At 39.0% G+C, this 16,033-nt stretch overlaps 1 protein-coding gene across 1 annotated transcript; it reads left to right on the top strand.

Moving 5' to 3' along the window:
- The first annotated feature begins 235 nt into the window (after positions 1-235).
- Positions 236-14,090, top strand: TMEM38B (transmembrane protein 38B). Its single transcript, XM_032206312.1, has 6 exons — positions 236-341; positions 5,998-6,154; positions 9,260-9,444; positions 10,512-10,599; positions 12,562-12,679; positions 13,684-14,090. Exons 1-6 carry the CDS (start codon positions 236-238, stop codon positions 13,891-13,893), a joined length of 864 nt encoding a protein of 287 aa, XP_032062203.1. The 3' UTR covers positions 13,894-14,090.
- Positions 14,091-16,033: the final 1,943 nt, after the last annotated feature.

Here is a 16,033-nt window from a genome sequence, read left to right as displayed (position 1 = left end):
GAGCGGAACCACGACAGCTGTATACCACACTGAAGGCTGACAGGACTTTAATATGCGATGAATGAGCGGGTTTTGGGGAAACATCTTCCAGCAGAAAGCGCTAAAAAAGAGCACCCGGCCAGCGGGGAGGGGACAGCGGGGGCAGCCCGGCACGGGGGCGGGCAGCTCGCCGGGCACCGCCGCTCCTCCCCTGCCGCACGGCGCCGGCCGAGGCCCAGGCTGTGCCGCGGGCGCCATGGAGCTGGGGCAGGTGCCGCTGGCCTTCTCCCACCTGCCCATGTTCCCCTTCTTCGACATGGCGCACTACGTGGCCTCCGTCATGGCGCTGAAGGAACAGCGGGGTGAGCGGGGAAGGCTGCCGGGGACAGGCGGGGCCAGGCGAGGCGGAGCCGGAGCCGCTGCGCGAAATGGCGGGGGGTTGCCCGCGGGGAGCGGGGTGGGCTGCGGGGGGACTGAGGCACTCGAGGGCTCTGCCCCCCACCTCCTCCCCCCCCCCCTTTTTTTTTCTCTCTCATTTTTTTTTTCTTCTTTCAGCGTGGAAATACGGCCTGCGGTGCTGGTGAAGCCGCATGTCTGTAAACGCTGGCTGCCTCCAGCCGAGCTCCTCCTGCCTCCTCCTCACTAGGGGCACAAGGGAAACCAGCCCAGGCGGCTGCTGGAGATCTTATCACAGTTAGAAGGCTTAAAACGTCCCAGAAATAAAAGGGCAGAAATCTCTGAAATCGGGTTTCTGCGTGGAGGGAAGGAGTGCGGCTGGCAGGCACCTCGCTGCCAGGCACTGTTACGGGGGGTGCAAGGAGCTGCTCTGCTCGCCCCCTAATATCCCTCTGGTGTCCTGGTTAAGCAGAAAGGTGCTCAGGCAATTCTCTCTGGTAGGAGACCTGCCACAGGATTGTCATGGGCTGGGTGTGTTCTAGTTAATGACTTCACACTGTACTCATATCTCATACAGTTAAGCTGGGAAAGCTTTTCACTGACAATGTTTTGGGAGCGGTATGAGTGCACACAGTGACACTTCTCTGCTTCAATCTCTCCTTGCTCTGCCCCAGAAAATCTTTTCCACTGTCATTGTTAGCCCCAAACCTAGTTCTAGTTGTCATAAGCACGGAGACGTGCCTCATTTTGGTGTTTAGAGTAGCTACTTGTGAAGTGACTTCGGACAGTTGTGGTAACCTTGCATCCCAGCTGGTGACGGTGTAGTAAACTGAGCTGGCTTTTGAGATTATAGAGCAGATTTGGGAGTTACTGCTTGCTTCAAATTTTTAAGGCTCAGCACTCTGTTTGGTGAGAGCTTTGGTCACTTCCTAAATGTGCCAAGGTGAATTTTTACTTCCTGCTGAGTAAGTGCACTTGGCAAATTGTAAAGGCCGATATAAAATGTTTATGTATGCTGGCATCTTCAACAGATCTTGTTACTACTACTAAAATTGCTTCTGGGTGCTGACATGAGACATTGTGTAATACAACTCTTCCATTTGAGAAGAGACTTTCTGTCCAAAGGAATTTGACATTATAATGCACCATCTTTAAACTTTCTTCTGAAGTGGATGCAGATTTGGGGACTGGGGTGGGAGGAATTGATCTACTTTGCTGACGTGTAACGTAGCAGTTTTAGTGAGACAGCACTTTGGGACAGTGAAAGTGAAACATTTTTCCTTCTCATCTTAACAGCTGGAAAGTTCAGAACTTTGGAGTATTCTCTAATACTCACTGTTAATAACTTAATTCAGGTGACTGCGTGCTCTTCTGTTTCTTGCTCGCAAGCGGTTTGAACTGAACATTAAATCATAATTGAAATAGCAGCCATTATGAAATAGGATGGCTAATATTATCATTGATCTTTTATTTCTTAGGTATTACCATGTATTCTTGGAAATTTGAAGTGTAGCTTTCTTTCACAAATGGATACTTGGGTAATTGAGCATGTAGGAAGCCTGTGGTCAAGCCAGAGCCACGTTTGTTTTATCCCAGAGTACTATCTCATTAAAATGCCAACCCTTAAACTCAGAGTCAGTGTGGGCATTTGTATCATGGATGAGCACCTACCAACTGGGATTTTTCCCAGTTCTTTCAATTAAATTTTTTTGCTGTCTTGTGGGTGCTGACAACTACCGTGGTGACAACCAACATGTTGCTTTTCACATGTTAAACTGGAAGTTCTTCATTAGTACATTTAAGCTTGCTTAAGAATTACTCATTTGTAGCTCCAGTTGGAGTTTTCTTTTGGGTCAATTTTCTTTTTGGGGACAGAGAGGCATCAAAAGGTGTTGAGGGTTGAGGATCAGCATTGTTTGGAAGGAATGTGCTGGTTTTGGTCTTGGAAGTTTTCTGTGATGTGATCCAAGTTATCTGAAGAGAGCTACTGCTTTTTGGCGTAGTTTTGCTGAGTTAAATCTGACTGTGAAAGCTTTAGCTTAATTCATGGTATGTACAGTTGAATAGGGGTGCTGGAAAAACTTCTACAAGTCCTTTAGGTTTGCTCTTTAGATGTATATGTGGTATGTACGATCATTTGCATGTTCAGAACACATTGGGAAGCATAAATTAGATCTTACCCTACTTACAGAAAGAGCTAGCCACCAAGGCTTTTATTACAATTATCTAGAAATAGTATTTAAAACTGCATTCAACAGTAGTCCTTGTATTTTGGAACTGTATCTGTGCTTTCTAATGTATGCACCAGGACTAGAGGCCTTTTGGCAGATGATATCCTCTGTGGTTGCATGATGCCTCATTATTTCTTTGTGATGCATCAGAGGACAAATATAAGTGACCTCTTGTTTAAAAATGTGACCTATTGAAAATTAAATTTGTTTTCAGAAAGGCTACATCTCATTTATAATTTAGGTAGCAGCGCAAAAAAGATGTGCTTTAAATTAGTATCAGCATTTTTTGACCCTTTGCTTTCTATGTTGGCTATATTCCTTGTTAGAAAGCAGCTATGGAATTAAAAAATTATGGTGCATGAGCCAAGACAATTCTGTTGACCAACAAAAAAAATCGTGAGGTCCTTTAATAGCTTACTGAAGAAATTTACAAGCTTTTGTCTAGAGGGCAATCTGGTAATAATAATAGTCATTAGTGTGCGTGGCCTAAAAACTGGAAATTGCTGTTAGTCATGGGGCAAAGCAAGAGTGGAGAAGCAGTGGTTGCTGAAAGGGAGAGGAATAAAACTGAAAAGAGAACAGTCAGCTAACTGATTTTAAAACAGCTCTAATAGTTAATTGAATTGATTTTATAAAAAAGAAGTGACCAAATCAATAATCTGACCAAATGCCTGGTGAAGTGAATTAAGCTTTCTGTTAGCTAGCTCTTGGCCATGCTGCATTTGTGGGGAGGGAGGAGGGTAATGCAGTCTTCTCATGGAGGCCACCAGTAAGATGTTAAGATGATTACTTCTCTGCTAATGCAAGGTGAGAAGCTTCATACTAAAGAAAGAGGCTGGTACAGACCCACCTGCTGATGGATGTCAGAAGTGTAAGATTTAAGTGCGGTCTGGACGCTGACAATTCTTGCATGTGGAACCTCCTGTCATAATATGGTTACCAGTCTTGGTCCAAAATCAGATTACCATACGGACTACTTCCTGTACTACATCAGGCTAAGAGTTAAAGATTGTGTATAATGCAGCTGCTGATGTATTAGCAATATTCGCCTCTTGTAGCAGCACATGATCTCTTGCGATCTGTGATCTGTAGTGGCTGCGGCCATTACCTGTTTTTTTTGTTACCCCATAAAGTTTGGGATGTTTCTCCTCTAAATGGCCACTTTGTGCTGTAGTACTGTAGCAACACTAAACTAGAACAATCTTGTCAATACTTCTATCTAAAGTGAATTATAGTGAGAGTGCTGTATTCTCTTTGAAATATTTGAGCATCTGATCTTTGGTAAGAACCTTATTTTCCCACTAAAGTTCTTGAAAATCCAAAAGCTTATCTTCTGAATTGTTAATCAAACACCACATTTCTTTTTGGTGCAGACCATAGGTTTCATCCTTGATTTGGTAACCTTCATCCTTTAGACTATGAAAAAAGTAACTATTTCATGCAAACGGAGCTCTGCATCTTTGTAAAGGGGAAGCTGTGGCAGTGATGGACTCCTGAAGTGGAAGGAAATAAAGTTGTCAAAACAACTATTTCAAGATATTTCTGGTTTGATAAAGAGTTGTTTCCCCTTAAAGCACGTTAAGGTTTCCCTTTCCTCCAGCATAATCTTCTGATACTGAGAATTCTTCTGGCATACGTGAATTGCAATTTTAAAAGGATGATTAATTTTAAAGATTCTAAAGATAACAAAATAAATGAAACTTTTAACAAGCTTTTAGTGGAATAATAGAATCATTTAGGTTGGAAAAGGCCTCTAAGATCATCAAGTCCAACCGTTAACTGAGCGCTGCCAAGTCTACTACCAAACCATGTCCCTAAGCACCACATCTACATGCCTTTTGAATACCCCCAGGGACAGTGACTTAACCACCTCCCTGGGCAGCCTGTTCCAATGCTTCGCAAACCTTTCAGTGAAGGAATTTTTCCTAATACCCAACTGAAACCTCCACTGACAACTCCATTTCCTCGTGTCCTACTGCTTGTTGCTTGGGAGAACAGACCAACCCCTGCCTCGCTACAGCCACCTCTGCGGTAGCTGTGGAGAGCAGTGAGGTCTCCCCTGAGCCTCCTCTTCTCCAGACTAAACAACCCCAGTTCCCTCAGCCGCTCCTCACAGGCCTTGTGCTCCAGGCCCCTCACCAGCTTCATAGCCCTGCTCTGGACATGCTCCAGGGCCTCCATGTCCTTCTGGTAGTGAGGGGCCCAAAGCTGAACACAGCACTCGAGGTGTGGCCTCACCCGGGCCAAGTACAGAGGGACTGTCACTTCAGTAGTCCTGCCAGCCACATTACTTCCAATATAAGCTGGGATGCTTGTTGGTGCTTTTAATAATGAGCATCACAGAATGGGCAGGGTTGGAAGGGACCTCTGAAGATTTTCTAGTCCAAACCCCCTGCTGAACAGAATCACCTAGAGCACGTTGCACAGGATGGCATCCAGGCAGGTCTTGAATATCTCCAGAGAAGGAGACTCCACAACCTCTCTGGGCATCCTGTCCCAGTGCTCTGTCACCCTGACAGTAAAGAAGTGCCCTCTCATGTTCAGCAAGAACCTCCCACGCTTCAGTTTGTGCCTGTTGCCTCTTGTCCTGTCACTGGGCACAACTGAAAAAAGACAAGATCTATACTTGACACCCTTGCCTCAGATATTTATTCACATTGACAAGCTCTCCCCTCAGTCTTCTCTTTTCCAGGCTAAACAGGCCCAGCACTCTCAGCCTGTCCTCATATGGCAAGTGCTCCAGTCCTCTAATCATGTTCGTAGCCCATATTATAAGACTTTGAGTAACCTTTTTTATTTGCTCAGAACTGCGGGTGAAACAACATTTGCCTAATTGCATTGGGTAGTTGCCCAGAGAACACTGTTAGGAGGGTGTTGGGAAAAAAAAAAAAAAAACAAACACAAAAAAAAGTGACCTTGTATTCATAAAGATTCAAAAGCAGAATTGGAAGCTGTAGCGTAACCTTCAAAAAGTATCTGTTGTAATACCTGTCCTTTTTAGGACAGCAAGGCCAATTGTATGTACTTAGTGCAAATTAAAAAGCAACTTTGTACCTGCAACAAATTTTTAGCAATGAACCGTCTCAGCTGTGCTCTGAAAGTTTTTGCTTCCTGGTAGGCAGGTAGCTACACTGAACCAACCCACAAAAGATACTGAGAGAACACAGGGTCAGTCTTTCTCTTTTATTTAGGTAATACATACTGAAGTCAGTGTCATCTGAAACTTTTATTTTAGGAGGCCTTTTCTTGTGAAGGCCTACAGATTTCTGCAGGATTTTTCATGATCTAAAGAAACGATGTAAGATTGCATGACTTGAAAAATGATGACTTAAGACTTGACATGATTCTCCAATGTTTGTTTCTGTTTATGCCTCTTTTCTGTTTGTTTTAGGAGCTGTGGATGTTTCAGTCCGAAGTCCGTTTGCCTGCTGGTTTAGTGCTATGCTTTGTTGCTTTGGTGGTTCTGTTTTGTCTTCCTTGATGCTTGGAGAACCTCCAGTAGCATTTTTGGCAAAAGGCATGAATATTCTACTGGCATCTTCAGTCTGGTAAGCCGCCACGATTGAGTTAGACGAGTATTATTGGTTAGAGGAAACTGTACTTTGACTGTAAATAGTAAGACTATACCAGCAAGTTTCCATGTAAATCAGAAGCTCAACTTAAAAATGTCATGGATTTAGAAGCTGTCACTCCGTCAGAGAAGTCATTGCAGCAAAAAAATGGTATGAACCCTTTCTGTAGGAGTGAAATGTGCTCTTTTCATAAGAGCAACTTTTATGAGCTGTTGATAATGAAATACTCAGTCACTAGACTTTTCTTAGATTTTTATAGTATTCCTGGTCAAGCAGATGAAAATGTGTTCTGGAATAAAATGGACTCGAGTTATTGCTTTTCTGAATATAAAGAATTCATAAGTGCCATCTAGTTTTGCCAGTGACAGCTTTTGAACCTGGCTGAAGTAAAATTCCTACACTTTTCTGTGATTGGTAAACTAAGACATGGATCTTTTTATCTTCTGGTCTCTGCTCTCTGACATCTTTTTTTTTTTTTTTTTTTAATCTTTTGCCCTTTCCCAAACTGTTTTCCCAAATGGATGGGGTGGTAGTGAAAGCCAGTAGAGAGCTGAATGGGAAGTCAGGTATGTGTGTGGCAGCAATTTGGCCTGTTTTGGAGTTCATAAATAATACTTTCATAAATAATATTTTCATACAAAGGTTGCCTTGCAGTGGAGTTCATTTATTCCAGAGAGCGATCATAGAGAAAAACCCTCTACTTTAACAAAATTTGGGATCAGCTGTGGATTTTTTGAATTTAAAAATCTAAATTCCTATATTGGAAGAATATTAGCTGCTTGAAATCCTTCAGTATCTATTCCTTGTTGCCACTTAAGATTTATAATTGTGAATTCATTAAAATGAAAGTAAATATTTATATGTGTGTATCTGTTTTAGCGTTCTGGTCTTCATGTTGCAATGGAAGATGGCAGACAAATTTAATTGAAGCAAATCAGTGAAATGAGTAATATACAGTTAAACATGCAGAACAACAAAGTTTATGGAATCTGCTTCTGGTTCATAGTAGTCTGGTGTGGGCAACATGACTGCTTATTTTAACAAATGATACTTGAGTTAGGAGTACAGGTGAACAGAACATGCTTTCATTTGAACTTAATACGGGCAAATCTGACCTGCTATGCTCAAATAAAATGAGGTTTTAAGAAGAACCTGTGAATGCTGTGAAACCCTTCAAGCTCTTAGTTTTACAAAGTTCTCTCTTCATTAGTATAATGGCTTTAATTCTTGGTCTCAAATCACATGAAACAAAATTCCCCAAGTTACACATAAAACTGGAAAATAAAAGGGGTTGTGCTGTGCTGGAGAGATGCTCCTAAATAGTCTGTAGGACAGCGACATCTACTGTTAGCAAGTGTTGCCAGCAGAAATTATAGACAAAAACGGTATGGTAGCATAGCCGTGCTATTCCAGACAAATCCAGCTATGTGCGCTTCAGTGTCCTAAACCCACATTTTACAATTGTAAGTTGATTCTGGTTAGTGTTCTCTGAGTACATAGCTTAAATGGCTATTAGCAGTAGCCATTAAAGTACATGCTCTGTATACATCCTTGAATTAATACCAGCTGAAGCTTCATTGCTACAAAGGCAGTTGGATTTACAATAGGAAAAAAGGGAAGGAATGTAAGCTATTCAAAAGTGATACTAAAACTGACTGTCGAAGCAGTACATAGCTATTAATGTAAATTCCAATAACTTCCTTGTATGTGAGAAGTAGGCTATTGCATGCTTCAGTGTGGGAGGTCTTGAAGAAAAAAAAGCTTTTTAAGTTTGCCATGACAAGAAACTGTATACACTGCAGCAAAAGCAAATATACAATTAGGATAGGACTTCAGTTAAATTTTGCCTTCCTGTGGAGGAAGCATCCCGACATTCTGCTGTTAAGGATAAGCATTTTTTTCTGAGGAAAACAACAAAACTACAAACCAAACAAAAACATACCAACCAAGCAAACAACAAAACACCCAAGTGCTCTCATGCTTTTTAATCTCTAACCAAGAAGCATGAGTCTTCCTGGTTATGGTGTCTGCCACTAGTTTTAATAAGGTAAACTAGATAAAGGGGTGCATCTATGCCTTGCTGCCTGAGGAAAAAGATACAGCCCTAGAAGTTTTTGGTAGATAGGATTGAGCTCAGAAGCCTAAACCAAGAGGCAAGTATTTTTTTTAGAAAAGACATTACCATCTTTTAGAGGCTTTTTCTGCCTTCACCACTTACTTATTGCTGTCTTATTCCTGTGCTAATACAGATGGTTTTTTTGGATGTTTTTTGTCTGTTTAAGAACTGAAATTTGAGACTGAGGAGATAAAATAAAGCACTGCATAATCTATTCACTTAAGATTTACTGTCAGCTTAGGACCTCATTGTTAGCCATCTTTACTTTGTTTTGAGAACAAGTTGGAAAAAGATATTAAATATTGAGTACACCTTTGGGTTGCTTTTAACGCTTTGAAAAAATAAATGTGCTTGTAATTGGCAAGCTGGAAAAGCTAGAATCTGTGGTTACTAAGATGTGAAATGGGTTTGAAAATAGCTGTGCATTTCATCTGACGTGATTCTAACAAGTGGAGGCATTCTTGCTGAACTTATATAATTCCATGTACCTATCAGTAGGAAAGGATAGTGTCTGCAAGTAATTTAACCAATGTGATTTAATCCTGTAAAAAAAAGGTGTGACAATAATTCAGTAATTTTTATTATGTAAATATGATATATAAACTATACAACAATAAAAGGAATTACAGGAGTTGGACTTGATGATCCTTGTGGGTTCTTTCTAACCTGGGATATTGTGTGAAAATGTAAATCTTTCTGATGTACTTTAATAAATTCTTAGCTGGGACAGCGTTGCAGCAAGTACACTGTTAAATATCATTTCATGATTTTGGTGCAACAGCTCAAACATACTCAAAAGCATTTCATTTATTTTCTCTATGTGCAGTATAAGGCATTGAACTATCAGTAATATATTAAATATTGCTAGTCGTATTCCAGAAATATCTTTAAATGTGTTAGAAAGTGAATTCCTTAGGAAAAGCTTTTGAAAGCTCATAACACTTTTTTTTCGTTGTGATTTTCAGGTATCTTGTCTTTTACTGCCCAGAAGACATATTCTGCCGGTGCTTTGCATTTCTCCCTCTTCGGCTTCTAGTTGCAGGAATGAAAGAAGTGACTAGGACTTGGAAAATAGTGGCTGGCGTTGCACATGCAGACAGTCACTTCGAAGACGCCTGGCTTGTCATGATAGCTGTGGGCTGGGCCAGAGGTAACATATATAACAACTTCTTCTGATGAATTATGAAGTTTTGGAGTGGTATTTAAATGTTTAGCCTTTCAGCATATCTGTAGCACCATTCCTTGCTGTGGTGGGTATGATCCTAAGGTCCTAATACAGTCCGTTATCCCCTCAAGGGAGAAGTCAGTTTTTCTGCCTGGATTAAGGGTGACATTGCATGACTCCAAGGGAAGTTCGTCTTGTCTCTTTGGAAGGTCTTCTGAGGACTTTTAGAATGGGCGACTGATGGCAATAAAGAAGTAAATCTCCCATGTAGCTCCAGTGCTGTCACTAAACTTTCCATCGTATCTCTTCAGAACTGTTTTCCTTGCATGTGGCTGAAGAAGAGAGCTTGTATTTTTAGCTTTTGGGATTGCTAACAGGAGCTGATTTTAAACACAGGAATGACCCTTCTTGCCTGCCTGCTGTTTGGAATATGTCTCTGCAAGCTCCCTCCCTAGCAGCTGTGTTTACAGTCACGAAACCAGAACCATTTCAGGACGTAGTAAAGCAGCTCCTGATTCTATCTGCTTGATGCTGTTGTGCTTTGGGAAACAACATGTTAACGTGAAGATATATTGCATTAGTTTTACAGGTTATGATGCAGATCAATCTTGTTGGCCAGAGTGTCTAACACTTGCTTATGTCTTGCCTTTTTTTAACTTAAAAACATATCCACCCTTTTCCTGTGGAGAATCCTCCTACTTTATAGTGACACTCCCTGTACTTAGATGCTTACAAGAATAATGGAATGATACAAGCCTCTCTGGAGATTTTCTCTGTCAATTCAAACATTTGTTTGCAGTGATCAGTGTGTCATTTCAGATATTATCACAAAAAGGTGAACCTTATGTTCTTTCTAAGTAGCTAAACCTCTGAGGTTTCTTATTGGTCACTCAAGTCATGCACATACGAAAGATTCAATTAATCTCTTTAAGTGTGAGCTTTGGGTGCCACATTTGGCAGCTGGTGTAATGAGTTTTGCTGGGAGCAGTAGTAGGCTGTGCAGCAGTGGTAGCATGCCAGCAGAGGCTTACTGTTAATCTCTGGATTTTCAGGAGCTGGTGGTGGCCTAATCTCCAACTTCGAGCAGTTGGTGAGAGGAGTGTGGAAACCTGAAACTAATGAACTACTGAAGATGTCCTAGTAAGTTTTTTATAATGAAGTTCAATCTGTTAACAGCTGTTTTACTAATTCCTTATGTTGACACTCACATGTAATGGCTCAGATTTAAAGATTGAAAGTATTAATAAAAATTCAATTGTTTGTAATAGATGCTTGATATTTGTCGTATGAAAGATTGGTTGTTGATATTTGATAATTTTAGCAAATGTTTTGGTCATTTTAGGTTTGCAGCACAAGAATACCAAGTTGGAAGAAGTCAATAAAAATTATGGCTAGAAAATTGTTGGAATTTATTGGTAAACATTATTGAGTCAGTTTCTCTTGTAGGGACATGGTTTTCTATCCAAAATGAAAGGCCAGTGGTACTACAAGTATATGAGTAAGGACTGTGTTTTTAGTGCATGTTCTGAACATCATCAATATGGCTTCCTTTGAGTATTGTCACTCTTGCTTCCTCTGCAAGCACTGTTTTCCTCCAAAGATATTGATTATTTGAGAAGGTACAAACTGGTTGTTCAATATAGCAAAAAAAAGTAGCAACACATCTTTTCTATACTGCAAAACAAGAAAAGTGCCTTCTCTTGCAGAAGCAAAGAATGGAAAATTACATGGCTTCTAGATTAGACAGTAAAATGAATATTGAGGCAGGCTAGAAAGCCACAAGCTATTGTAAGTTAAGATAAGCTCATTTTAGTAATTTCCCAAAATGGCTTTGATCTTTCCCATGTAACTCTCAAGTCTTTAGAAACAATAATTAAAAAAAAAAATCTTTTCTGCAGCTACTCTTAGGAATAGAGAATAACGGAAGAGAAAGTTGTAAGGGAATTACTTGTCCTCAGTCAGTGCCTAGGTGTCTGCAGTCTTTTTACCAGACTTCCAGAAGAAAGTAGTCACTGTTAGTAATAGCACTGTGTTTACAGGTGCAGCATTAGAACATTGATTACTGATTAGCATATATCCTGCTTTTCTGTGGTGGATGTGAGACTCAAAATAGCTCAAAAAGTACTGTTCTTTCTAAATTCTGTTCAATATGTAAAACTTAAATAGAAGTAAGTTATGAAATTTAAAGGATAAAATATTCTGCAATCAGATAAGATAGTTTTACACAGAATTAGTTTTTTGTTTTGTTTTTTGTTAAGCAGGAAGTAAATGCAGAAATCTGTGAGTTACTGAAAAGACTAAAGGATTTGTCTATGAATAGATGCTTTGTGGTAACAGGAATGTTGCCCTTCTATTATAGATACAGCTTAAGTGCAGAATTCTTCTGCCAGTATTTTAGTGCTCTCTCTTCATACTCTTTTGTTTTCTGACTGCATACATGTCAAGTGATATACCACTGTGATGAAAGTACATTGAAACTGTAAATCTTCACATGTTGCAAGTCAACAGAGCTGTTTTGGTGAAACTTGGTAACATAACAAGATTGGTATGTGATACCAATACTTGACCTGGCTCAAGTCAAGCATGAGCAGACCACAACCCTAAAACTGGTGGAGTATCATAGTGGAATCAGACATGGATGGAGTTGTTCTTTGACACCTGCAGCAGCTGCTTGGAATAACTAACACCTAGAGTATAGGAGAATGTATTTTTAAGCACTGCTAGAGTAGCGCAAGCTTTGTAATTTAACTCTTCAGTAAGACACATTGGGAGAAGAGGAAGAGCAAGCTGATATGTAGAGACTGAATAGAGACATCAGAATGCATTTTGATTTGAAGAGGATTTGTCAAATATGAGTTTGCTTGGTGTATAAATCAGTGCTGAACTTAATGCTTGTCCACAATGCTGTAAGCATAATAATACATAAAGTGAAGGTCTTAGTTTAATAATACCTAGGGTTTGGACCTCATAACTGCAAGTATACATGTGTTCTATTCAGAAGTAATTGCTTTGCATGCTAAGAACATTTAGTGTTTGTTAGGTCATGGTATCTTTCACTGTGGAGTAGGGAAGAGAAATTAACGTTGTTTGTTTGATTTCCAGCCCAGTGAAGGTAACTTTGATAGGAGCGGTTCTCTTCACTCTTCAGCATAGCCAATACTTGCCAATAGCAAGACACAACCTCATGTTTTTGTACACCATCTTTCTTGTAGTTTCCAAGGTAAGAATTTGAAAGTGTTGCAAATAACAGAATAACAAAAAAATATGTTTTTTCAGCATTTCAGAGCAAAACGTGTCCTCAAACATAATACTGCAGTTTATAATGCTTGCTTTTGGAAGGGGAGGACAGCTGCTACTGCCTTAAACCTGTGTTTAGTCTTTTACACATAGACAGAACAGACCTATGCTGATAGGTTCAGTGTATGGAGGGGGAAGGAATCAGGAATATTGGCACCCAACAGTTGATATGGTAGGTTTTAATGTCCACAATCTCAGACAGCTCATGTATGTGGAGAAGAACTGTCCTGTTCTCTGCTTGTTGCTAGCTGCTTAATGCCCACCTTGTACCTGTGCAGTCATCTGTGGATTTGCAAAACAAACCAAATAGGTTCTTGTCTATGTATAAGTTATGTATGTTTACATTGCTGTAAAATTAGTGAAGTTAATGTATTAAAGGTAAATAATGGTATTTTCTTACACAGCATCACTTAATTTCTGGCTTTGACCCCTTTAGTCATGTTTGTTTCCAGGATGATGCTTGTCTTGAGATTTATTAGCTAATAAGAAGAGTGTAGTCTCTGAGTTAAAAGAAGGCTAGAATTTTTTAAAACTTCAGAGCTGCTGTTGAGCAGAGTAGAAAATATCTTAAAGTGGTGGTTGCCAGTCTCATTTCTGTGAAGTTGCTCATGAGTTTAATTCTAGAGAATTTTCTTTAGGGAGCCAAGACTTTAAGCTGATGTTTCACCTAAACAAATAAAAGTTTAAAAAAAAACTTTAAAAAGTGTTTTACTTTTTTTTTTTTTTTTAAGAGTGTAGGTCAGGAAGAGAAGCATTCACTGATGATTTCAACCTAAAATGACCATATTTCCCTTCATTGCGTAGACTCTTGTTATGATGTAGCAAGTTTGGAATGCTGTACGTTGGTTCAGTATAGAACTTGTGTTCAAACTGTTGTGAAGCCATTAAAAGTTTTAATGAAACTTGACCATTCCTTGTTACTCATAGGTAAAAATGATGTTGACAAGATCTGCAACGTCTCCATTTGCTCCCATTGAGTCTGCATTAGGCTATATATTCTTCGGCTTGCCAAAAACTCCACCCAAAATGAAAAGCGAAGGTGCTACATCTTCCAATGGCTCTTCAGTCTGTGACCAGTCTTCCTCTGAACAGTCCGATGATGGTGTTAAGAAGAGACAGGCAAAGAAAACAGAATAAGTGACTTAAAATCCTTGAAAACCTGCAAAGATATTTCCATGTCAGATTAGGCTGATTGAGAATTTTTTTTTAAAGAATATTTTATGAGGTGAGAGTAGGGCTGTGTAATATGGTGGTGTTACTTGCCTTCAGAATGCGTTTTGTTTGCTTCTGGAATGTGTTCAGATGTTTGAATGAACATGTTGGATTTGTAAGTGTAAAAGTACAATTTTTTTATAGTGGTTGTAAGTTTACTCAATTTTAATTTTATTTATTAGTAATTTTAAATGCTTACATGCTAAAAAGAGTTTCAAAATGTGATAATCAGCTTTGCTATTTTTTCTGGTTTATCACTTGTTTCATTTTTTTTTTTTTCTTGATTCTTGTGTTTCATTTGGATAACATGAACTTGAACTGCCAAGTGTTCACAGTAAAATGTCTCAAGTAAGAAAGGCTTTAGTTAATCATCACCTGATTAAGGCTTAATCACATCACACTGTAAAACCATGAAAATGTACCAAACTAATGCCTTTAACTAGAAAAATAATGGAATTACTGTTGTAATTCACTTTGCACTGGTCTAGATTTTCTTCACTTAAGTAAATATTTTTTGCATTTTCCTATTTTTCAAAATAAGAGTGCTTTACTAGTATTTTTAAAAATCTTTACTGTTAGCAGATAGAAACACCAATATTTTTGTTGTTGGCTCACTTTGACACTTTATTTGCAAGCGTTTGATATTTATATATTTTTATGTTACATATGTGATTTTTATGTGGTTTGTAATATCTTTCAGTTTGACTGGGATGAGACATCTTTGCCTGCACTTCCATCCAAGCATAATTTTTTTTTTCAAAGCCAAACTATCAAACATTTTCAAAAAGAATACTGGACAGCATATTTATCTTGTCTATCATCAGTTCTGCTCTGTTGTACATGCTGATAATAAATACCAATACTAGTTTTTAGCAGTTACCTCTGGTGCTATTGGGGAAGAACAGTTAATACCAGAAGCACTGAAACTGTTTTATTAATGCTGAAATTTGCTGCTTCTCTTTTACATGTGATGTGAAGCAGTTGCAAGTCATACACAGCTCAGAACTGGGAACTTTAACATTTCTGAGATGTTATATTTTATAAGACTCTAATCTTTTCAGAGGAATCTTTTATTTGATGTGCCATTTTTTAGAATGTATTAAACTATTTTTACAGAATTCGATTCTTTGGAAAGTACTACTTTGAAGAGTATTCTTTAGCAAAAGGAGGTTGGTTAATCTTTGCACAGGGATGCCAAGGAGAATGTGAAGGCAAGTGTGATTTGAAAAGGCAATGTTCTAATTCCAGGTACAGATCTAAATTCAGAAAAACTGTCACCAGTACTGTACATAAAAAAAAAAAAAAAAAGCATCCAAGAAATTTCTTTTGTGCCCGTTGAGCCACAGTTCCTTGGTAGTGACCAAATCCCTTGAGTTCAGTTTGGAATTCAGCTGTATAGCAAATGTGTGCTACGTTGAAAATTAAGCCGAGTACTTACTTCAGCACAGAAGAATAACAAAAATGAACCTCCAGCTCTTTAAACAAAGTAGTAATTGTGTTCCTGCCATTTTATATGCAAACTCTGTGTGTGTCCAGTTGTATATAAATGCATGGAGTCACACTTGCAGGGTGTCTCAGGGTTTTGTAGCTTGGATAAGCTTGAAGCTGTCAACTTTCTACTTAATGATCGATTTGTTTATTCAGCAACACCAGCAAAAATTGTATGTTTACTGTTTTTAAATTTTTGGGACGTTTTTTAATCTAATTGGATTGTGGTATGGAATTGTGTTGCACAACTGTGAAATACTGACTGATGACTGACTACTCTTACCCCAAATAAATGTGAAAATACACATTGACTAATTCTTGAACTAGTTTACAGTTTGAAGGTGAATATATGGCTTTCTATTCACTCTGGACTTAAAAACCACAATATTAAAAGAAATAGAAGTGTTTTATTTTCTTCTTGACTGAACATCTCAAAATAAATACAAAGCATATTGAAGTGTGTATTGTTAGGAAATAAAACATACACTATGCTGAAAGCAATCCTGTTGTAAGCATCATGAAAACAAACGGTCATGTTTAAAGACCTCACAGGCTTCTTTAGGATGGCTGTTCAAAA

Source organism: Aythya fuligula, chromosome Z, assembly GCF_009819795.1.
Source record: "Aythya fuligula isolate bAytFul2 chromosome Z, bAytFul2.pri, whole genome shotgun sequence".
NCBI lineage: Eukaryota > Metazoa > Chordata > Aves > Anseriformes > Anatidae > Aythya > Aythya fuligula.
Note: the sequence above shows the minus strand (reverse complement) of the source record. Positions and strands in the feature narration are given on the sequence as shown.